At 38.4% G+C, this 24,930-nt stretch overlaps 1 protein-coding gene across 1 annotated transcript in view; it reads right to left on the bottom strand.

Annotated features, from left to right (window-relative positions):
* st14 (ST14 transmembrane serine protease matriptase) overlaps positions 1–24,352 on the bottom strand; it is a 29,534-nt gene extending 5,182 nt beyond the window's left edge. The window contains exons 1-16 of the mRNA XM_057351507.1: positions 24,125–24,352; positions 11,469–11,616; positions 11,213–11,376; positions 9,714–9,784; positions 9,122–9,294; positions 8,417–8,452; positions 7,836–8,064; positions 6,356–6,492; positions 6,106–6,209; positions 5,427–5,536; positions 5,104–5,234; positions 4,893–4,997; positions 3,804–3,911; positions 3,416–3,529; positions 2,364–2,483; positions 390–573 (exon numbers count right to left, since the gene is read on the bottom strand). Coding sequence (XP_057207490.1) covers positions 390–573; positions 2,364–2,483; positions 3,416–3,529; positions 3,804–3,911; positions 4,893–4,997; positions 5,104–5,234; positions 5,427–5,536; positions 6,106–6,209; positions 6,356–6,492; positions 7,836–8,064; positions 8,417–8,452; positions 9,122–9,294; positions 9,714–9,784; positions 11,213–11,376; positions 11,469–11,616; positions 24,125–24,151 — 1,961 coding nt within the window. The 5' untranslated portion in view covers positions 24,152–24,352. The remainder of the gene's footprint in view (positions 1–389; positions 574–2,363; positions 2,484–3,415; positions 3,530–3,803; positions 3,912–4,892; positions 4,998–5,103; positions 5,235–5,426; positions 5,537–6,105; positions 6,210–6,355; positions 6,493–7,835; positions 8,065–8,416; positions 8,453–9,121; positions 9,295–9,713; positions 9,785–11,212; positions 11,377–11,468; positions 11,617–24,124) is intronic.
* Positions 24,353–24,930: the final 578 nt, after the last annotated feature.

Genomic DNA, 24,930 nt, shown 5'->3' with positions numbered 1-24,930 from the left:
GACATGAGGCTGAATAAATGATGAGAGAATTTTGATGAAAGGGTGAGCTATCCCTTCAAATGTTTGTGAATCTAAGGCAAGAACCATACCGAACGAGACCTCAAATCAATCCATTTTTTAAAGCACAGTTCAAAAGCGTGTATTATTTTTATATTTTCCTTTCAAAGCAACGTAAAGAGAGATTGTTTTACATGTCTAGTGCTCCACCTGCTGACCAGAAGAAATAACTACAAGCTCATGCTCCTTTTTACACTGAAAATGTGTCCGATTAAAATCACCTACTGACTGATACAGGCAACAAACATAAACCGGCAAAAAACAACCACAAAATGACACAAAATGTAAACACTCATGGCCTTAAAGAGACATAACCTAGTGAAAAGACTCACTCGGGAGAAGTAGGTTGGATGAAACAGTGGGCAGCGGACAGCAGCCATTTGTTGGAGATGATGGAAGCGCCGCAAACGTGTCCTTCGCTCTTGAAGTGCAGACTAACCTGCCACGGCCACTCGCCCACGTCTGCGTTCTGCCCACCCACAATACGGTTGTGCTTGTATGGCCGGACCCCGCAATCTAAAACAGGATTATAGGAATCGTTCAACAACACATCAAGGAGGCATGTCATCGGCATGCGGAGATGAGAGGTTACGAGGTCCTGAACAAGTCCAGTAGGAAAAAGATCAGAGGACGGTTTGGACTGGAAAACAGCGAGTTGTTCTCTGACTCACAGGACCAGCGGCCTTTAGCAGGGCTCAGCAGAATCGTAACGAGGCCAGATATATCGAGAAAGAGCCACGCTGGCTGGTAAGAAAACACGAGGAAGGAACAAAACTAGTGTAGAAACCCCGAGGCCTATAAAAGTATAAAACCACGAAGAAATGTCAAGTGAGGTTTTATAAAAAGAATAATGGCTTTGGGCTCAAAATCGAAATCTTTTAGACTAATTACCACATTGCGATTTTGTTGAGAGCAGATTTGTTGATAAACTTTTACCAAAAGCCCATGAAAAATAATAGGAAGCCAATACGCTTTAAGCTATAATACAATCAAGAAGGGGTGGGTGTTGTGAAGAAGACCTGCATCACGATAATAATAATGATATAGTTATGTTTGTTGAACATACAAAAAGAAACAGCAAAACAGGTTTCAGTGTATATTAAAAAAATCTCAAATAAAATAAAGAATAATCAGTTATTGAAGTAATGTCAGTCTGACTTCATTGGACTTGAGATAGCGATAGAGAGGAAAGTAATAGGGATTGTGTCTTTAAATACATTAAATTACTTATTTATACAAAGTTGACATAAAAAAGGATAGACTGTTTCTTCAGACGGCACACGCCTGGCCTTAAAGGGATACTTCACCCAAAAATGTAAATTCTGTTATCATTTACTCACCTTCGAGTTGTTCCTAATCTGTATAAATGACTTTGTTCTGATGAACACAGAGAAAGATATTTGGAAGAATGCTTATAACCAGACAGATTTTACCCCCCATTGACTCCCATAGTAGGAAAAAATATAATGGTAGTCAAAAGTGTGCCAGAACTGTTCGCTGTCCTACATTCTTCAAAATATCTTCTTTTGTGTTCAACAGAACAAAAAAAGATAAAGTATTTTTTCCTACTATGGGAGTCAATGGGGGGCAAAATCTGTTTGGTTATAAGCATTTTTCCAAATATCTTTCTCTGTGTTCATCAGAACAAAGTCATTTATACAGATTTGGAACAACTCGAAGGGTGGGGTGGAGGAGGTAAATGATGACAGAATTTTCATTTTTGGGTGAAGTATCCCTTTAAGTTAACTTCCGGTCTGTGTTTGTTGATCGGTCTGGCTAGTGGCTAATAATATAACTATTTATAGTTGATTTAATATATATTAATATTAAAGTATAGTAACTGTATTAAATAAACAATTTGCTGAATTTTATTGTATATCATTTTATTAAATAAACTATTTGTTGAATTGATCGTGTAACTTTGTTAGCCAAGTAACGGTTCTTCTACTGGTAACTCAAAATAATACTGGCTAGATACTTTTAACTTGCTAACTAATGTAATTTATTTGTTATTTCTTTTGCTATATCAGAAATAATCTACAGGGACTCAATTCTTTGCGGATGTGTACCGGAAGTTAAGTTTGGGCCACATGCGCAGTAACATCTATGTTGTTGCTTTGAAACCGTCTACAGATGACAGGCACCTGATCTAACTAAAAAAATAACATTGCCAAGTAACAGCTGCGCAAATATATCTCTATAAATAGTTTCACAAAATCTTTATCGACAGCCCTAAAAGACTTTTATAGAGTACAGTAGCGACACCAAGCAACAAGATTTTACAGCGAGAAATGCATCCGACTTACCGCATCCCTGCTCATCTGACCCGTCAGCGCAGTCGTTCTCACGGTCACACTCCGCATTCACTTTGTTTATACACTCTTTGCTTTTACACTTGAAGGAAAAATCCGTGCAGAAGCCGGTAGCTAAGAAGAAATAAAGAAAAGAAAAACTTGATAAACAAGGGAATTAAACATCAAGTTTCTCTCTTTCAACAGCAAAGCGCTACGCCTTGTTCGTGGAAAGGCAGCTTATCGATCAGCCCTATTGATTGTGGGAAAGGTCACACATATCCGCTGAAGGATACAAAAACAATGAACCACTTTTGGGATAGTGTGAGTGGGAGGTAAAGAAAGACTGAACACAAGATAAATGGCTCAAGCATGTCATTTCACCGCTGTTTCAGTCAATCTTCAAAGCTATTGCTCACAACGGTCTGTTTTGCATAATAAAACAGGTTAATTATCACGTTCATTAATGCTGTGAGATTTCAGCGGATGATGTGAATGTACTGCATGTGTCAGTTGAACATCTGCAGAGATGGAGAAACAGGAAATGAGGCTCACAAAATGCAACCTGCATGTCAGTCATGATGCACCTTCAAACATCGTCACATATTCAGTGCCTATTAATCGATTTCTTCCAACGTTTACCAGAAGATACTTTTTAAAGTAATGAAACCAAAGTTTTTAGTTTAATATACTTGTTTTTCTAAGTAGGAGGGGAGTCTTGAAATGTTTAACGGGTTCTTAAGCAAAAAACAATCATTGGTTTTTGGGCAATTCCATGCAAACGTTTTTACCAGTTTTGTCACGTACAAGATTTGTCACATCCATAATGGTCCATATTTCTCATAAATGGGCATATGAAATTAAAATCATAATTACACTTCATGTTCTATAAAGAGCCAGAGAAGAGTTTAAAGGGTTTCTATTTCAGAAATGTCTATTTTATGTGTTGAATCCACAACTCTGGAATTGCCCGTTTACAAAACATCCATTGCAAAATTGTGATCCACCTACTTTCCTGATCCTAAGGAAAAGGAAAACTGTCGTGTGTAAGAACACAATGCACTTACATCCTTTGCAGGAGACCTCGTCACTGCTATCAGCACAATCACTCTTCCCATCACATATCACTTCCTGCGGCACACACGTGCCGTCGCCGCACCGCACCTCAGCCCGGCCGCAGTCTATATGGAGGAACATGGAGGGGTTTTTTATGTTCTTCAATGGAAAATGTTAAATAAACAGGAAACCGCATGTTGATGTTTCGCAAGTTCTTCCTAGACAATGTGATCTTAACAGTTGACCAGAATCCTATCATTCAGAAGCCTTTTTAACTTACAAAGCAGCGCCTTGGAGGCTCCAAGACTTCTTTTAGAAAGAACCTTCCAGAAGTAGCACATTTCACATTGTTCGGTAAATGCCCAGAGCATTTCTCTCCGCTGGAGATGAGACACTCACCACAATGCAGCTCATCGCTGTTATCACCGCAGTCATCTACTCGGTCACAAACAAAGTATTGAGGTCTGCACAGGCCATTACTACAGGAAAACTGGTCGTCATCACATTCTGGAACACACACATACACAGACCTTTGAACATTGTTCAAATGCAATTTACATGAAACAATATCGCCTGCCATCGTAAGACATCAGTCCAATCTGGACTCTCATTAAAAGGTCAATTCACTGTAAATAAACAGATCATAAGTATTTTAAAGGTCACTGGCGCCTTATTGGTTGTTGTTAGTAAACTGAATATATCTAATTGGCCCATTATCTCCTGAATGGAGAATGCCTTTTAAATTCAAATTTCTTTGTTCTGATGAACACAGAGAAAAATATTTGGAAGAATGCTGTAACCAAACAGTTTCTGGCCACCATTGACCACTATAGTAAGAAAAAAATGCTTTATTAATTTCTTTGTACTGTCGAACACAAAGGAGGATTTTTTGAAGAATGTAGGAAAGCAAACAGTTCTGGAGGACTATTGACTACCATTTTCATTTTTCCTACTATGGTAGTCAATGGTGGACAAGAACTGTTTGGTAACAAGCATTCTTCCAAATATCTTTCTCTGTGTTCATCGGAACAAAGAAATGTATACAAATTAGGAACAATTCATATGAATTAATAAATAAGAATTAATCATTAAATAATAAATACAATATATTTACTCAAAATGTTATGTTATTAAATGCAATTGACTATTTATTATAAAATTCTGAGATCACCTGAATTTGAGAAAATTACATTTTAAAGTTTCGTATTGAAAAGAAAATGACAACAACTGTTGAGAAAAAAATGCATTCTACAAAGGAAAATAATCAGCCCAAATAAATAACGTACAAACTTGTGTTGTACTAAAAACACCTTTGTTGTATGACTGTGCTATATGCCTTAAATTGCAATTCCTTTTCTTATTATTCTAATTAAACATCTTGTGGGTCGTGACAAATTCACAGAAATTCAAATTCCAACACCGCTGAAAGGGAGCCAAAATTCAGATTTTTCAAAACCTTTCAGGTCGTATTTTTTTATTCAGACTTACTGCAGTTTTTCTCATCACTCATGTCCTGACAGTGATCCCAGCCGTCACACTTAAGCTCGCTCTTGATGCAACGGCCCGAGGAACAGGCAAACTGACCGGGGCAAGCTGCGGACGGAATACAAGAGAGGGAAAACGAGAAGATGAGACACGAAAGGATGAATTCACGAACATTGAGATAATACCATACAGTATAAACAGCAGGGTTACATACGGTTGACAGGGTCATAGGCGGTATAAGTGGCCCTGAATCCTTTATCTGTGTAAGATTCATCTGAATGGAACTTCACTTCTAATGTGTTGCTGGAGCTAGACAGCACATGTTTAGGCTTCTCCCCACAATACCTTGAGGAAAGAAAAGACGGTTGATTTAATCCGACCCTATGGTTTTAATGTGAGGCAAATGTTAAGTATGTGGAGGAATCAAAATGTAAAAAAAATTCAGATTTGTTTATTCGACATGTTACAATGAGACAAACGAAGTACTAGTTCAAAAGCAAAGCGTGCAACAATAATGCGAGAGTAAAGAGAACACACCTTTTACCCTCCACCTCCACGTAATCTTTGTGACAAGTGTTAACATCAACCCTTGGTTCTTTCACCCGAAACATGCTGAACTCAATCTTTATCTTCTTGCCCTCAGGAACCTGGATACAAATACAAATTGGCCAAATTTTAAACGATCACAAAATCAACAATTCAAAAAGCCCAGTAAATGTTTATAATAGGGCTGTCAAACGATTAATCGCATCCAGAATAAAAGTTTGAGTTTACATAAAATATGTCTGTGTACTGTGCATTTTATTTTTTATTCATAAACACAAACACATACATGCATATATTAAATAAAACAATTAAATAAACGTCTAAATATAATTTCAATTATTTGTAAATATAAATAAATACATTCAATATTTCTCAAATATGTATACATGTATGTGTGTGTGTGTGTGTTTATAAATACAAAACGAATATGCACAGTTAGTACACAGACATATGTAAACACAAACCTTTCTTCTGGATGCGATTATTCGCGATTAATCGCTTGACAGCCCCAGTTCATAACCCTAAAAACTTTGTTTCACTATATTTTAAATGCCCAGCTCACCCCAATATGACATAATTCCGACAAAAACTTCTGCTTTAATCATAATAACACAGCCTAATACAGATCTTTTAATTGCAAAATAAGAGTTCCAAAATGGGAGATCCTTACATTGATGTTCCAGATGCAATCCACTGAGGGAGGATAGAAACTAGGAAAATACGGAGAGGAGAGGTCTCCTGTGGGATTACTCAGAGATTTGCCACAGCTTCCAGCTAGAGAAGTCAAAACAGGAAAGAGAAATAAATCATTATGAAAGTCAATAATCAAACTTATTTCAAAGTTCCCTGGAAGTGCTTATAAAGAACAATCTAAAATGCCTTTTATTGTTAGACAATGAACATAAAACAGTGCTCTTCACCAGTAAGAACAGGAATGGCTTTGTAAACCGCTCTGAATCCTGGTCTCCGGACATCATCCGTCACCAGGTTGATGAGCATGATGTTTCCAGAAGAAACCACCTCGAGAGGATTTGAAGGGGGTCGAAGTCCACACTGTCTGTAATGGAAAATGCACACTGCGACTGAATAAAAGAACATTTCATTATTCTCTCGTGTGGGACTGTTGCATTTATTCTAGTGTGCATTGTCTTTTTTTTATAAATTAAATTTATATACATTTATATAAATTAGCTGACAGACCAAAACCTATATTCATTTTTTTTATTTAAATACTGCGATGTAGAGCTAAAATCATTGCAGTATTTTCTCATTGGGTGAAGATCACAAATCTCATCAGGAACATGTCCAGGTCAACCCAGACTGAAAATGTCACGTGAGGTGATTATACCGAACAAAACAACGCAATTAAAATACAAAGACTTCCACATGCAGAGCCGTCCTCACAGAGCCAAAACTACATACTTCCCTAATTTAAATAAAGTGTGTTAACTGCATTATGGGAGATGTAATCTTGTGTGAAAGTACATGACAAGCATCAAAGTCAAATGGGTAGAGCAAGTTTTCAAGTCTCACAACAGAGAGAGAGAGAGAGAGAGAGAGAGAGTTACCTGGGGCGTAACAATGTTATTAAGAACCATATTGCCATGGCTCACAGAAATTGAGTGTCACCTTGGAAACGGTGCAATGGCTGAGTGATGGAGTGAAAATGATGTTCAGAACCCACTGGCTTCACAGTACAGTTTGTGACCTGTAGACTTTGGGTGATTTGTTTGGTACAGTAAAGAAAATAAATACATCTATCAAGAAACAAAACATTTGCCTTCACTGAAGTGCAAGGTGATTAAACCTTTGCATGGAATAGAGAGGCGCACAGGAGGTCAGGTGGTCTTTACCCGCCAATCCCTGGCAAGAACTCGAAGGCAAACTATGACAAATGACGCTGAATTAAAAAGTTGGTAAATAAACGTAGGGCAGACCTGTCTGACCTGTTCTCATGATTATCGTGGCCAAAAGAATTCATGTTAACACATTATAACAAGATCTTTTAAAAAGTAATTATTTTTTAAAATTTTTAATTTAGTTTATTTTGTGTTTTCTCTTATTTGGCCAATGCAACACAGTGAAACATTTAAGTGTAGGGAGGCAGACAGTTTGTAATCATTGCGACTCTTAAGGCAAAACTTTAAACGGGCGCTGAATTATTTATGACGTCACAATATGCCTAGAATTATGGCAATATCAATAACCGTGGCTTGTGATACCCCGCTTATTGTCAATAGCACTATACTGTGACACCCCTAGTACTGCTATTGCGCTGAATTTAAACAAGATATTTATTCTCGTACAATAATAACAGTAAACATCATCTTTTTAAAGAAGAAAATCAAATGAATTATTATCTTTGGTCCAACCGCTAAGAATACAGATGCATTGACTCACTTTGTGATGGCCTGAATGCTGTCAGGACTGAGGGAATTGTAGATGGCCACGTAGTCATTGACGCAGTCATCCTCCACGTGGAAGTTCTTGAATTTGACTATGATGGCGTGGTTCTTAGGAGCCCGGATCTGCCACTGGCACTGGGAGAAGGCCGGGTATTTACTAGGGTGGTCAGGAGACGCAAAGTTCTTTTCAGTGGCATCTGCCTCAAGACTGTAGAAACATTTCTCTGAAAGAATTTTTAAAAAAAAACAGAAGTCACGCATGACACGTTTCACATTTGAGTTCTATTAAATAGTATGTAAATGATAGATTTCCTCAAATGATGTCGTATGACTTGTAATAATGTCAATTTTGATCGACCTCAAAACCATATGAAATCTTTGAAAAGACCGTGTTTTGAGGTCTGCTGCTGTGCACAGGTAAGGAGAGAGAGAGCGAGAGAGAGAGAGAGAGAGAGAGAGGGAATGCGTGAGATGGATGCGGGCAGGCGTTTTTCAGTGAGTGGCAGGAAAGTGCTCGGCAACCCGGGTGGAAAATTACAGCGCAGCGGTGACTGAAACGGGACACACTTTACTCACTGGATCTGGGGTCCCTGGCCATCCGAGGGTCCGTTTCTGCAGAGAGTGTGAGAGAGAGAGAGAGAGAGAGAGAAAATGATGCATGCTGTACTTTTCCTGTCCTCTTTCCTTCCATTTTGCACACGGCTGTCAGCCACCCTGTTCCTCCAGCTCTTCATTCTCACCCTGACTGTGATTCCAGCGTTCACAAATACCAGTTTCTCACTTTAGCACAAACACCGGTCCCTGTACAGGGACATCATTCTGTGCTGGGCGCTGAGGTGTCAGATAGGCCTGGTGCTCTCGTGCACATGATGCAGATGGGGAACAGACAGTAACTGCTTCCTCTCAGAAAGACAGATTTACTCTGTAGCATCGATCTGCACCGTGGTCAAGTTACCTTTATTTATATAGCACTAAATACAACAAAGATAGTTTCAGAGGAGCTTTACAATAAGGTAATAATTCCAATTATCTGTAATGTTATTAAAATATGATCAGTGCTTATGGAACAGGGCCCTTGTTTTTTATTAAAAAATCAGTTTTTGGACTAAAAAATCGTAAGATTTACAAAAACCATAAACAGTGAAGAGCAGAACTGATGGCATGATACTGGAACTTGTTGTATGTTGGGATTAAACGTTTAAGTAACATTTAAAGTCATTTGAGAACTATCTGAAATGAGAAGGCACTATCATCTTTCTTTAAAACAAGCACATATCTCACGTGAAGCAGTGATGTCTTTGTCTGTGACGGTGATGGTTCCTGTGCGTCTGCTCTCTGCCCGGATGGACCTCCGCAGGGCCTCGACCACCCGCTCCTCTGTCAACTCCGGTTCGACCTCCTGTTCCATCTCAGGAATGTCAAACTGGCTCCAGTGATACGCCATCATTCCATCACTGCATTTGCCACATTGAAAAAAGTTCAAACCAACAAACATTTTTGACACTTTTAAATATAAGCGGTGGTAAACATCACCACATTTAAGGTATCATTCATGTCTGCAACACAATCTGTGAAAGAAAAAAACCTGATCTGAAGTTTAACATTTAGGATTAAAACAAAGTTTGCTTAAATTATTAACCACAAGTATATACAATAGTAATAGATACGCTTGTTTTACCAACCATCACTAATTGTGTTGAAAATGAATCATGCGTGTTCTAACAAGGGCATTTTTTGTTCCCAGTTTCAACAAGACAAGCAATTCATCACCATTACTGAAACCCGTAAGCATTAAAGTCAAGACCTGTTCAACAATGATCTATTCTTTAATAAACTTTGTCTAGATGGATAAGGGTCTTTTGATGCACTGTACCTGAAAGCAACGATGACCGACTTTGTAAAATATTTGGAAAGGAACGGGTCTCTGTTGAATGTGTCATTCATCTGAAAAACAAACAGCACATGATTTGTGATCTCAGTGTATGGCTATAGAATAGATGATCAAGAACATGCAGGTGTTAGAAAAGCATTTATAATACAGAGAAATACTGGTCTAGCATCAGGCAATGTGTCCATACTGATCATGTTTTAAAGATGCTTGTGATCCAAACCTAAATGGGTCAATTGTCTGAACCTTATACAGAAATCTTTCGTTATAGATTCTGCATGACTTTCCATCAACGTAATGTAGAACATTTTACATGAGAAACGCCGATACAATGAAAAAAAGAAGAAACTTCTTTTCAATATCACACAAACAACGCATGCACGTACACTTAGTGGCCTACTGTTACATGAAATGCTAAATCTAATTCTCGTAAATGTAATACGAAAAAAGAGGAGATATTTCAATTTAATAATAAACCAGATGTTCATAAGAACTTTTATTTCTGTATTATAATAACAGGAATGATTTTTGCAGGCAAATGTGCTTACATGACATACCTGTGTTACCATGCGAATGGGCTTATTTATTTTTATGCAAAATATATTTTTTATTTTCATTTTTGAGCTAAAATATGACCTGCCTATTTCGTACTAAAATGAACCCATAAATCAGCCTACAACGTGACTTAAGGCCCGTTCACACCAAGAACATTAACTACTGTACAATGATAAAGTTGTAAAAATGGTTCTATATTTGAAATGCTAATATAGTTTGTTATAGTTACCCTTATAGCTATCATTCTTGGTGTAAACAGACCAACAAACCCTGACAAAGTAAACGAACAAATTAAATCTCAATGCAGGGCCACTTGTTTCCTGACACTTGTCTTCTGAGGCAGTCGTAACTCGCTGTCTGTTTGCTTTTCAGCATGATTGGGGTTAAAACCACATATCTGATAGAACATGCCCTTTAGAGACGAGCCTGAGAGCTAATGGGCCTTCTATAAAGCCCTGTCTATCCTCACACAGTCTGCAGAAGATAATGACTATATACACATCACAGAGAACAGAAAGTCCTGGTTGCTTCGTCTAAGAATAGCCGGGAACCCTCTCATGATCTTTTGAATATTAATATATAACAACATGACATCTGGTAAAAACGAGCGGCTGCCACTCTCCACCATCAGCCTGCAGGCATCTAGAGCACTCGCATCAGCTCCGCATAGCATCAGAGATGTTTTAAGCATCGCTGTTGTCATCTCGATCTGCGCACTGTGTTTTCTGTCAGCCTGATATGAAAATCAACAATCAGGCCTGTGGTACTTCAGCTCTGTTCAGAAACCTGCCTGACAGCTGCCTTGAAAGTCAGAATTCCTAAACAGTCACTGACCCTTATAATTCATTTCAATTACGTTACATTTAAAACACTTTACAACTTCAACATGTGGGGAACCTTTTTGTGCACTTGCGTAGCGTAATACTCACAATTCCCTCCAAATCCTTCGCCACCTGTTGGAATTCAGGGCTATCGGGATTGTCAAACGCTGGGCTGTACTCCGGCTTAAGCAGTCGAATTTGTCCGCTGTAAACCCGCTTGGATGGGCTTAGTTTCCCCTTGTCCGCCTGGTTTTCTAGTTCTTTGGTCCTGACTAACACAAAAGAAAAAAAACATTCATGTTCTGTCCTAGAGCCTGTTGTCTCTCTGACAACGTAACTTTTAAACTTTTGCGAAGCTTTGTACCAAGAAAGAGCCACACGAGAAATCCGACCACAGCAGACACCACCAGCAAGGCAACAATAACCCCCACGACGACGCCAGTCTTCCGCTTTGATGCCGTCTTCTCTTCATTTGTCATGAAGGAAACTCGCTCATGCCGATCTTTGCCTCCCTAAAAACAAAGAACATTTATTTAAATAAATGTCAAATAATACATCAAGTAACAGTAAATAGTGTCAATTATTATAATATTAAGATAGAAAGAAGAAAAAACTCTTGATGAGTGAACTACTCCTTTCATTTAAATTCACATTTAATTGAACGATATCACAATACGCAGTTTTATAAACGGAAAAGGAGACAACAGGAAAACAGAAACTAATAAAAGTTCAGGCACACAATATCATGTCAACCAGCTTTTCTTTCTTTCTGCATATACAGCTTATCTCAACTAATATTTCCTTCCTGAAGCATGAGAACTGTCATTTTACCAACTATATACAGCAACAGTTTATCTCAGTGGTTCTCAAACTGGGGGCCCTAAGATGGGTCCAGGGGGGGCCCAGTTTTTGTGGCACTTTATGAAATATAAAAATTTATAGTAAGTTTTGTGCAATCAAACATCAGAAAAAGAAGACATTTTCCTTAAGCCATTTCTTTATTGCTTTTGTTTTCATGTTTTCTTTTTTATGCTTCGATAAGAAAATGTATTCAAATTGAAAATGCATTTAAAAAAAATCGTTTATCCAAAAAGGAAAATTCTGCCACACTCATATTGCTCCAAATTGTTACTCTCATTGTTCCAGTTTAACCTTCTAAATTTGGGGCAAAATGTTAGTAATTGACTTTGATAAAAAAGCAACATTCTTTAGTATTTCTTCTTTTAAATTCCATTAGGAGGGGTTCACCATATATAATGATGGCATCTTAACATAAAAAATATTAGTGTTGTGAAATAAGGAAGTCATATACATGATGTTAAGTAAATTATGACTGTAAGAATTTTCATATTTGGTTGAACCACTCCTTTAATGCAACACTTTGCAGTTTTTGGACCTTAAAATAACGTCCCTAAAATGATTTCAGTGGTAGAACAACTCTTAACTCTACTGCAGCCTGAGAGGCTACAACCACACTCTGTAAATTCTGTGTTCGGGTCGGTACACACAGCCCCGCCCATCCCCTCCGGAAGAATGCGAAATGGTTTCCAAACAACGTTTCTGCATTCGCCGGTTCCACCAGCTTAAACAAATTCACGTGTATTGCGCTGCCCACGGGGAAGCTTATACAGCGACATTATTTACAACACTGGTAACAGACAGTTGCGCTTATCAACCACACGGGGAACCGGTGAGCAAAAGTTCTAAAGTGTCGCTTTAAAGTCACCATGAAATTAAAGTTGCGATTGACTTCTTTTCTGTATCGTGATGTATTGCCGAGTGGAACGGCTTCTGAAATGAGAAAGAAATGCTCGGTTTCTCTGTATTGCAGCAAGTCATGACTGGTTTTATGAGCCTGCAGACTGCAGCATAACAACAGGTTAGGCCCGTTTTTGTGACCTTTATACAAACTGATAGCTGACATAACAAAGTCAGCCAGCTACGACTTTGAGTGTCAAACAATTACATCATATTGCAGGTGTAAGACAATTTGTCTACAAGTCAACTGGTCTAGAGTCTCGCATCTCTACGATATTCTGATTCTGATCACAAATCTAACGGTTTTGTTCATTTTCTTCATCTGCCAAGCAAAAATCAAACAACAGACCGCAAACTGATCCTCACCAAGCTGGAAGAAAACCCTCAACCCCAAGAATGCGATAGTAGCGATATAAACTATCACCTTATGAACTCTGGCTTGGTTTTACTTTAGTTTCTGCTATCATTTTCCTAGGCGTGGTTAGCGACCTGTCGTGAGATATTTTGATAGATTTCACAGTAGAGTTCCTGGAGGATGTGAAGCAGCTAACACAAACACTCACACACATCTACATCACCTCCACCCACAGACACAAAGCTGTAGTTGTACATAAATCACCATCACAATGGAGCTATAATCTAAACCTTTAGGTACTGCGCATTGCGCGCTTTTTAACCAAAAGCACACGTGTATACTGTAAGAAAAGGAGTACAATTAAAAGGTGGTTAGAAATCGGAGTGTCTGTGCCCCAGGAGAAGAGAAATCAGAAGATCATTAGAGAGCAAGAATCACATTGGTATTAAATAAGTTTGTCAGACGTGTTAACCCCCCTTAAGATCTGAGCCCGATTATAACAGCGTGTGCGATAGCTCACTGCAATTAAAACCATTCTTACAGTTTCCCGGCTGGCTCCCAAGCCGCTTAAATGATTTTTAGCAGCTATCATGGCATATTCATTAAAAGAATCATTGGGGAACGGGGGTCACATGCTGCTGTGGGCCTCAGTCACAGAGATCACGGCCATTACACACCATGATTCTACCCATAATCCTATGCAAAATGCCACAGTGATGAAACACCGCTCACAGTTTGAGCTATGAGCTAAACACTACTTCCTCTTTCTTACTTTCTCAGCCGGAGTAGGGTTGCGCGGTGTACCGGTGCTACGGTAGCATCGCGATGCTAAAGCTTCAAAATTTCCACGATGCCGTTCTGTTTTTTAAACGGTAGTATTATTAACGTAGTGCCATAACTAATGTTGCATATGCGCATTAACATTCATTTGAACACTTTCATATGTGTTTCTCTCTTAAATGAATCCGTGTTTTGAACAACACTCGGACGAGTTAATGATTCAGTGAGTCATTCATCAAGACACTTGCTATACTTACTATCCAATTACTACAGTTAATACTACAAATATTGCAATGTGCAGTATAATACAGCTCACTAAATACAACATGTTTCATTTAGATCTGTGTATTAAGGAATTTTGGTCTATTTTGTAGATTTTAATTATGAACATGACACAGCATCGCAATGCTACTTGATACCGTGATATTTCATAAGGGTATAGTATCGTAAGATATGTTTATGGTACCGTGACATCCTTAATCCGGATAGACAAGTTAAGTGCTTGGGAAATGAAGTGATTATGTGGTAGATAGAGATTTAGACATTTATCGAGCTTTAAAATAGATCAAATAAACACTCTATCGTATATGAGATTATGCAAATTAATAACTGGATTATTAGAGATTGCAATATACAGAAAGCAATTCACAGCCAACAAAATATTTTTTGAAGAGATAAAAATATTTAAATAAAAATTAGTGCGGTCAATCGATTAAATAAATTTATCGCACATATCATTACTGTTTTTAAATATACTTTTACATTCTAATAATTTCACATGTAATCTCCAAATTAATGTCGAAACAACATATTTCTTTAAAAGCATAATTTTATGATTGAAAGCCAACATTCTGATATTAGTACCGCAACTGATGTATCTATTAAATTGATTGTTTTTCTTATTTATTTTAACATTAACTATAGCCATCAACAGGATAATTGAGAGCTATCATGTCTAACAGGTAGGAAATATACCGAAATTGAATGAAGTTCTCAAACACTTTACTGTCTTTAATGCTAAATTCTAAATTAAATACAGAAGAATTCTCGTTAAAGCTACAAAACACATTTAATTCCTCTTTTCTTTTGTTCTTTGATTAACATTAGTGACGGGAGTCGCAGCAGCAGGTTTAAGAATGCGGCCCCTTTAAGAGCTGTCTCTTTACGCAGATCTGACGCCATTTTCACAACTCTTTACATTCATTTAAGATTTTATTTAACACGTTAAAGTTTGTGCTTACGAAAATGCTAGACAAAACAGGCTTTCTGGCATAATCTTGTGTGGTTTTGTTCATTCAAGCACAAAAGAGAACTACTGGTGCGCTGTCTGAGCCTTTCGCCCGTGACTGTACACACCAGACAGGACCGCTGTCGCGTTGCATTGTGCCACTTCCCACAGCCACTTCTGTGAACTCGATAAACCATTTCAAGGTGTGGTGCTTATGAACTGCTATACGTGACCTATATGATTGAGTTGACTGTTATTACTTAGCACATAGAAAAGGATTGATCAAAACCTGTTCAACAGGTTTACAAATGCCGAGTAAAAAAAAGGTCTGAAAGAGAAAATCATTTGTGGTTATCCCCATAAAAGATATATAATTCTACTCTCTGACAGTAGATCAGCACATGTTGACTCAATTCTTATGTATATTTGGCTTTAATCCTGCACTGCAACTCATTGGCACTGTTTGAGTTCGTTGCAATGCTCCTGTATTTGCATTTGCATGTTTTCCAGCACGGAAGTCTAGGTTTAACACATGACTTGTTCCAAGTTATTCGAACTCGGATGGACGCGCCGCAATCACTGCTGGGACTTCAAGCGGGTTCGCGCGCCAGGTTGCATTCGATGCAGCCTTGATATCAAGAAAACATCCGGGTACTTTCATGCTTGCAGCGCTCTCTATATTTGTGTTCTTTTTTCTATTTTCTATTTGTGTACTGGAACCAGACTTTGACAGTTGATGATGACGTAGAGCGAGAACACGAGTACACAAGATCGGCCATTATCTTACAATCTGCAAACCAAGCAAACCACATTTCTTCAGTCTTGTCTGGTATTGCTGAAATAGAGGACAGAAACCAGTGACTGGGGTTAGTCAACTGGAAACCAGACTGAGGAACCATCTAAACAACACAGTAAACAACACAACTGAAACAACTGAATCCTGCTGAGGCATACTGAAATATTTCAAGATAAAGAGGGCAATTAAAAGATGGTTTAGAAAAGTATGCGGTTAATTTGTGTAAACACTGTGAAGTAGAGGCGTTTGTGAAGTATATAGTGCATACGTTTTAAATGAGTAAATATTTGGTTTGTTTTTATGGCAATGTTTGCAAATGATTAAAAAATAAACTCAACTTTGTTTGCGAGCATCTGGGATTTATAAAATTGTAATTAAAATAGTAACACCACTGAAATTACATCAAATGTTGACTAAAGCTAAGGCTGTGTAATGCAAATCCTTGAACTCTAATGATTTATCAAGTTATTTGGTTTGTTAATTAATAAACAAGAGAAACAGGAAATGCCAATCATTCATGAAACTATCCACCAACCTGACAATCGACTACAAAACACCCCATAATGTCAAAAGACTGAACTTTTGTTGATGTTATGCCACATTTGTAAGCATTGAGGACATCTGCAGTTATGCTACTGTACTCCAAAATGAAGATTTACTGTATCCACCTTTTACTTGATGTCTCCATGAAGGGCGCCATTACCGTGAGTGACTTCCTGTTTGATGCTCTGCACTTCCGTTTTGTATTTGTAACTATGTTAGAGGACATTTCTGTTAATGGTTAAAAATAAAGTTTCTCGAAGAATTTTTGCGGTTAAGGCTGTCACAACAGCCATAGAAAGCTCAGAAAACCTTACGAATGAGTGTTACCACCACGTGACACAACAATAGCGTAAAGTAAATAACATTTGAAGACAGCTCGGTCTTTGCTCTGAATACTGCATTCTGAACCTCTCAAAAACATCACAACATATTGTTTACTTCGTTATTTACTTCATTGTTATTGCATAGTACATCACTATTAACACATTAAGCATACATCCAGGGCTAAGTGACATTATAATAATTTATTATAATATCAAATGAAGTTTAAGTTTAATATTACAGTTGCACTGTATTCAAACATACGTATTCACATGGGAAGACTACAGGGAAATACACACTATTTAAAAGTATTTTGAATGTAATGTATGTATTTAAGTGTATGTTTGGCCAAGTCGGCATTGTAGCTCTATAAATAAAGGCATGTTTAAAGGGGTCATATGACAGGGCTAAAACAAATATTATGGTTTGTTTTAGATGTAATGCAATGTGTATACACAATTGTACTGACAGGTAAGCCCACCTTACTTGCGTATACATGTGGGAGGTCTTAGTCAAATCATACCATGAACTGACGTAGATTTGTGGGGGGTGTGTTTACACAAGGCATTTCAGGCAGGTCTGGGTGAGCAAGTGCATCTCTTGTTCCGACACTTTCATTTTTGCAATTTTACGTGTCTAATACATGCATGGGCAAATTATAACACACCAAATACACAGAAAAACACGTATTCGCGCCATATGACCCCTTTAACACAGCTGTATCGCTACATGACATACCAGAACCAGTCACACTGAAGCATCCATGTGTCTCCAATACTGCGTTATTTTATAAAAGATCCAACGCGATGTGATCAGGTTTATTTATATCTGGTGTGGGTATCAAAATCTTCCCGTTAGATTATGACTCCCCTGTTAAGAACACTGGACTCAGCAACTGTTGATGGTTATGGCAAAGAATTTGTCCAATGTTAACGCTGCGTAAAGTGTTTTAATAAATTTAAAGCTCTTAGCCGTCTACATACACAAGATGATATCAAATGTGCCTGCTGGCGGGAGTTTAATGGCATCATCCCAGTAGATGTCGCTGTCCAACTTCTTATGGTGAGAAACAAAGTCGTGACCGCTCAAAGTCGCACCATACCGCTCCGCTCAATTCCGCTCCCCGCTCACCTACAATTTCATCCCGCTCTGGTGAAATCGCTCCACGCTCGCTCAAATTAAAAATTCCTCTGCATGCCTAACACCTGCCGATTTCAACCGAAGCCTTACCCCTCGCACTCATCTGCGGCACGTTACGGCTCCGACGCAGTTAAAGGAACTGATCGCGGTCATTCTAGTCTATGCTTCAGCTGCGATCGGTGCCTCCTCTTCAGGGGAAGCTGGAATTCAAAATACGTGTGTCAGCGCTTCACGTGAACCTATGTGCATCACGCATCATGTCAAAATACGTGCCTGCTGCAGACGCGTCGAAAGGGTTTATGATAAAAGAGACGCTCGCATTCAGAAGACACTGCGTTAACACTTAACTCTGATTACACATGAGACCAAGCGAGTATCTAGCAAACGCGAGCGTCTCTTTTATTAAAAACCCTTTCGACGCGTCTGCAGCAGGCACGTATTTTGACATGATGTGCCACACACATGACGGGCTAAATACATGTTTTGCCTAGCTTCGCATTACTGCTTCCCCTGAAGAGGAGTCACGGATCGCCACTGCTATGCTTGTGTTTACACCAGACATCTCTCCTTCACAACGAACGATTTTTTAAGTGAAGGCTGACAGTTTTGTTAATTGTTGAAGGCACATGTGAATTCTGGGTGGATTTGTGCATGCCCTAGACTCGTGGTGTGAGCGGTATCGGAGCGGAACCGGAGCGAGACAAAGCGATCGCTCCGGGCTTTGGATAAAAACCCGCTCCGCGCTCCAGCTAGATTTCGCACGCTCCGTTCCCCGCTCGCTTCCAGCTCCGCTCCGCTCACATGCTCTGGTGGATATGAAATATGACTTTTGGCAACTCACAACTCATCTTGCATTTCATCATTATGTCACATCTTGTTACTCCTTTCCAAGGAAATGTACTTTGTAGTTGTAAACGGTCAAAAAAGTAACATCAAAATAGGCATAAAATAAGTTCTGAGGTTTCATTTTCAGGTCATTCATGTTAGTTTTGTTTTTAGTTTAATTTTATAGAAATGAGGTGTACCATCACAAACCCAGTTTCAAAAAATATATATTTTTAACAAGGTCACATTCTCTGATGACTGAAATTGTAAGTAGACATAAAATGAATCAGTTCAGATAAGGACACATGACATTGTCAGAGACAAAATCATGGGAAAAGCACAGAACTAACACATGATACAATGTGTAGGAAGTGGTTCATCTAGAAAAGAGGATCTGTACTGAAACAAAACATTTATCAAGGCCATTTAAATTCATAACAGTTAGCTATTATGTTTCACTTCACTGTTTCACAAGTCACTTCGGATTAAAGTGTCCTATTAAAATTTGTACTGTACATGTAAAAATGTTCAGCAAATTTTTTTTTTAATGAGCTGATGCTGAACAAATATACATTATCATAACAAGTGTTGAAAGTATGCCATACACAAATTACTGTACAATGTCTACCTGCCCTTAGTTGACCTTATGTTAGCACATGAACAGCACTAAGAAACCCATTAACATCTTAAAGGGATACTTCACCCAAAAATGAAAATTCTGTCATCATTTACTCACCTTCGAGTTGTTCCAAATCTGTATCAATTTCTTTGTTCTGATGAACATAGAGAAAGATATTTGGAAGAATGCTTATAACCAAACAGGGCTTTTTGACTACCATTGTATCTTTTCCTACTATGGTAGTCAATGGGGGGCAAAATCTGTCTGGTTATAAGCATTCTTTCCAAATATCTTTCTCTGTGTTCATCAGAACAAAGAAATGTATACAGATTTGGAATAGTGCTGGGCGATATACCAGTTCATACCGAATACCGGTGTGTATTTTTGTTATGATATGAATTTTTAATATACTGCATTACCGTTGTAACTCCTCCTCGGTTAGTTTTGTTTTAAACGTCTCAAATATCAAATCGTTTGTCCTCAGGCTCAAGAAATCAGTCACAGCAAACAGCGACTCGTAGTAATGCGCTCACGTTGTGTGTGTGTAAACTTGTCAATGACGACCTGGATTGTGCTTGTCCGCGGCAGCAGGAAACAGTGACACGTGAGTGACCTGCGCACTGGTGCGCAGTTGACTATCACAAACAGCCTGCACTGGTGGCGTTCTACTTGTCTTTCCACAGGAAATAACAACTAGAAGAATTTCCAAATTTGCAGGTCGCACATGCGCGAGTACTTGTAAAAATAATTTAGAAAAGACATTTAGTCGCAGTCTGGAGCCCTGAAGGAGATTAGTTACATTGTGTAGTTACAAGTTGTTTGCAAAATTTGCACTATTAAAAGGTTGTGTATTTTGACTGCAACTGTCATGCATCCTGATGACAAGACTTATTTTCGAAAGTAAGAAAGTCATTTTTTGCAGTGCAATATGTAAATACTGCTAAATGTTTTGTCACAAACTCAACTGACAGGCAGAAATTGCACAAAAAATATACTTTGTTTTCTTAACAGGCGCAGCTTTTAGTAAAGAGCTGTGGCTACTTCTCTATATGCTTTTGCATAGTGCTCGTGTTAGCAGAGGTGGGGATCATATCGCAATGTCAATGTGAACCCCCAGAGCCTTCGGAGAAACAGTTTAAACTACATAAACACATCATGTTTTATGCTTTCATTGTACATAAGTAAGAGACAGATGATCTGTTTTTGAAGAGGTTTGCCTGTGAATGTATTTAAAATGTGAACTTGCAATTCGCGTGCTGCACGCTCCCCAAGCGTTACTGGCAGCGGGTACCGCCGTAAACACTCGTGCTTAATGCGTGAGGCGCTGCAGACGCGAGAGACATGCGCGAACATTGAAACCCGTCCGTCTAGCGCGTTTACATTAAAAAAAATGTAATGGAAAATCACGTTGTCGAATGTCCGGGCCGGTCACTGTAGCTCTGCTCACAGTACGCAAATACATTGTGCAGTTATTAGCGTGTTCTGTACAGTAATGAAAACTGGTCGCACTCACACAAATGCTCCCAAATATATTTTGAGATCACACAAGTCAAATTTAGGCAGCATATGCAATTAAAATGCTTGCAATTTCGAGCCCAACACCCCATCATGCCATTTGCGTGAGGATATCAGGGATTTTCCTGGCTCAAAATGAGGTGGAGGTGGTGCCATCCTGATCTTGTACACACACGTAGGCCTACTGTACCTTTAAGTGGTTAAAACAAAGTGAGTTTATCATATTTAAAGTTCTAATAAAATTAGATGAAAATGACAATTATTAAGTTATATAAAACATTACTTTTATTCAACCAAACAGATTTTTTTTATCAAATAAAGAGCTTTTTTATCATTTTCAACTAACTTTTCAGCCCACAATAGCCAACTGAATTAACCAGTCTTACTAAATGAGCAAAGTTCATTCACATCTTGCATTCTCTGTGGTTCACTTTAAATGATTCAATGATCTCTACAGTGCAATGTAAGTCGCTTTGGATAAAAGCGTCTGCCAAATGCATAAATGTAATGTAATGTATATTTAATATTGCTATTTAATAAAGTAAAAGTATTTATTATCCGAATACTCGATTAATCGATTGAATAATCGGTAGAATACTCGATTACTAAAATAATCGATAGCTACAGCCCTAGTCTATTCGAATAAAATATCTGAATAGGAAAATACATTTACCCAGCCCGGGTGTATGGCTGGGTAAATGCGTATGCTTTATCAGATATTTCTTGAAGAAATCAGGACAGAAGTGGTCAAAAGTGGGTGGAAAAAATAGATGGATTACAGCAGCAGGTGTAAACGGGTATGTGCCTCTTTCGTCCACTTGTCAACCGAACGACCAAAACGCATCTTAATACCTGGGGGGTTATAAAGACTGCAGGTAGGAGCAGCAGCAGGGGGGCAGAAGAGCCACGGGTTGCCGACCCCTGATCTAGACCATAACTCCCTGAATATTGATAAAAATAGCAATTTTGGACAGTGTATGTTTTGGCTTCTAAACAACAAAATAACGGCAAGTCTAGTACGAAACTGAGAACTGATAATAAATACTATCTACCTCTGTATCACATCACAACAGGACCTAAATATATCCCACCTAATGTAATGGCTTTGACCCAGAAGAGATCAAATCAAATCTTCAGAAGAACAAATCTATAAAAAAGCCATCTCAAGCCATCAAGAGAGAAACAGGCATGTCTCAAAGATTGTCTGACACTTATAGTAAAACCATGGTTCACAAATGGGTACTGGACAACAGGAACCAAGGTAATTGTAGAAAAATCTATACATAGTTTGTCTAAAGATAGCTAGGGGGCATTAGAGATGTACCAGGTCTGAAGACCTGACATGATCTTTTATTTGTATCTACAGTGTAAAACGTAGACAAATTGACATTTCAATGCAATGTTATGTATTTCTTTAGAAAACCTACCGTTACTGATATGCAAGAGACCAAAAGCAAAACAATGCAAATACTGCACTTTGGAATTACTTCAAGATTCAACTTGCCTAGAGATTAAAAGATCTCTGGTGCGTTTCGTAGAAAACACAGCATCTATGTTCCCACTGTCTCCCCCTAATGTGAAAAAGGTCTTATTATCCCCGACCAAATATCGCCCCCACATCTATTCAATTCAACTCAACATATTTTCATAGTTGGTCATGGTTAATGAAACAGCAAGTCAGTCGATGTATCGAGTCAGAACAAAGCCCAAGAAATGACTCACGTACTCCAGTGCAGCAATCTATTTATAGGACACACCTCTGTTTAGTACAGTATGTATTGCTAAAGCAAGACAATACATTTCTACTACATAATAAATTAATACACCTCTAATTTTTAACCCTATGATCGCACATGAAAGTTGACCAAAAAAAGCTTGCATGATGCAATGCACATTTACATCCTCAATACGTTCCCGAGAAGCTTCAGATATTACAGGTGAGAGGAGGGGCTGAAACTCAGAGGGCCTGATGATGTCAGACTGAAACGCAAAAATTTATTTTCAAGTTCATGACTTCATGACGACCACTGATGTTGGAATTTGACATCTTTCTTTGAATTTGTCTGCCCTTTACATCTTTGATAAAAACAGCTCATACCTTCGGAACAGAAACGTTTCCCAAACCACGCTATACCTTGGAACCGGTATTCGGCCCATGCCTAATCACAACACAGATCTGCACATACACATGCAACTTTACAATGCCTGAAATCAAACTGCCAATAAACAGATGTCATATACTACATTTACTTCCATGGCAACATTTCTGTTAGGATTTTCTAATGTTGTGTAGCTCAACAGGCATAACATGCAGCGAACAAAAGCCAAGTCAAACCTTGAATGCTAGTAACTTGTTTGAATGAAACCTGCCAAACGATATAATGTAAATGCTATTGGGATCAATAATCCTATTCAGTTGACTTTTTCTCGCTTTCCTGGAAGTAAATTTTATTACAGCATACAAACACAACCACCGTCCTGAAAATAACAAGTCAAATGCCTGCAATGCATAGAATAATCTGATGTATCTGAAGACATAACACATCTGATATGCTGTTGTCATCACTGCTCATGTATACTACTTTATTTTTACTCTGTCTGCATCTAAACACCACATCACCTTACAGGCTCAATGCCTTCTTACTTTTGACAACACATTCTACCTCTGCACCATACTGCTCTTCCCTGTTTAAAAAGCTACATATGCTGGGCTAGGTATGTTTTGATGCTGGTTTGGCCAGTTTAAACCAGCACACACCAGCATCAAAACCAGCATATGCTGTTTTTTTCAACAGGGTTGTTTAGCCTACCTACGATAAGTTCCTTAGTGGGGTTTTATTATTAACATTTCCATATACGTTTTTATTTCTCAATTTACACTGGTCTCTTTTTGTGTGGTTCAATCTGTGTTCATGTTGTTTTATTTATATTGCAAACGTTAAGCTTCACGTAAAATATTTTGAGGTTCACTAAATATATTGAGCAAACCGTGAGAAGAAGAATGACTAGAGTGACTTAAAGCCGGTACGAAAAGTGATGGGTCGCAGGGCAACTTGAAACAGTTTCGGTCTGGACAGGATAAACATGTGGGACATTGACGACATATTATAAAATGCAAATAGTTAACATAAAACACTTACATGTTCGTACACCGCGGCAGAACTCATGTTAACTCCCGTTCCGCGTCACAAGCCACCAAACAAACAAACCCTGAAGAATGCGCCCTTTAGTGTGTTCCTAAACAATTCCGTCGTGTTTTATGTCGGTTTCAGTACAATATTCCAACAAAAGTAATAGATGAAGGGCTCAAACGAAGTTCAACACTCCTCAGAGTTTCATTCAGCGTTCTGATAGTCACTTTCTCTCCCTCCCACCTGCTCTCAGAATGAGGCCGTAGGTGTGTTCGACTTCGTGGAGCGCTGCGCAGACCATTCGTTGTGTGACGTCACGTACCGCGAGACCAATTCTAAAGCAGTCCATTTCGATAATTGCTCTCGCGGTACTCAATATCATACACCGATCGGTCTGCGCAGCAGCGCATGAATTTAAACACACTTTGCATATTGGGCAGGACAAATAAGGAATGACTTCCGGTACACCGGCGTTCCGAACCCCTAATGACAGTGCTTTTTTTTTTTAAAATCATGACCGCTAGAATCTGACTAAATGTTTACTTTATTGGTAAATTAATCATGTCATGGCTGTGGTGGGTGTGTACTGTACGTAGGCCTGAGAGCAAACTGGTTTTATTTTTGTTTGTAGACAGCACATCACACTGTTAATGCTGAGGTTAGTTTATTTGCGTAAAAACAATTAGCAATTAATCTTAATTCTGACAAGTCATTAGTCTTCTAAACTGCATCGTTGCAGATATAGGTCTACACATGGATGTAAAACTAAGTTGAAGGTGTTGCATGGTATGAATGCATAGCTATTATGCATTATG

This window comes from Triplophysa rosa, linkage group LG14 (genome assembly GCF_024868665.1).
Source record: "Triplophysa rosa linkage group LG14, Trosa_1v2, whole genome shotgun sequence".
In the NCBI taxonomy this organism is placed as follows: domain Eukaryota; kingdom Metazoa; phylum Chordata; class Actinopteri; order Cypriniformes; family Nemacheilidae; genus Triplophysa; species Triplophysa rosa.
Note: the sequence above shows the minus strand (reverse complement) of the source record. Positions and strands in the feature narration are given on the sequence as shown.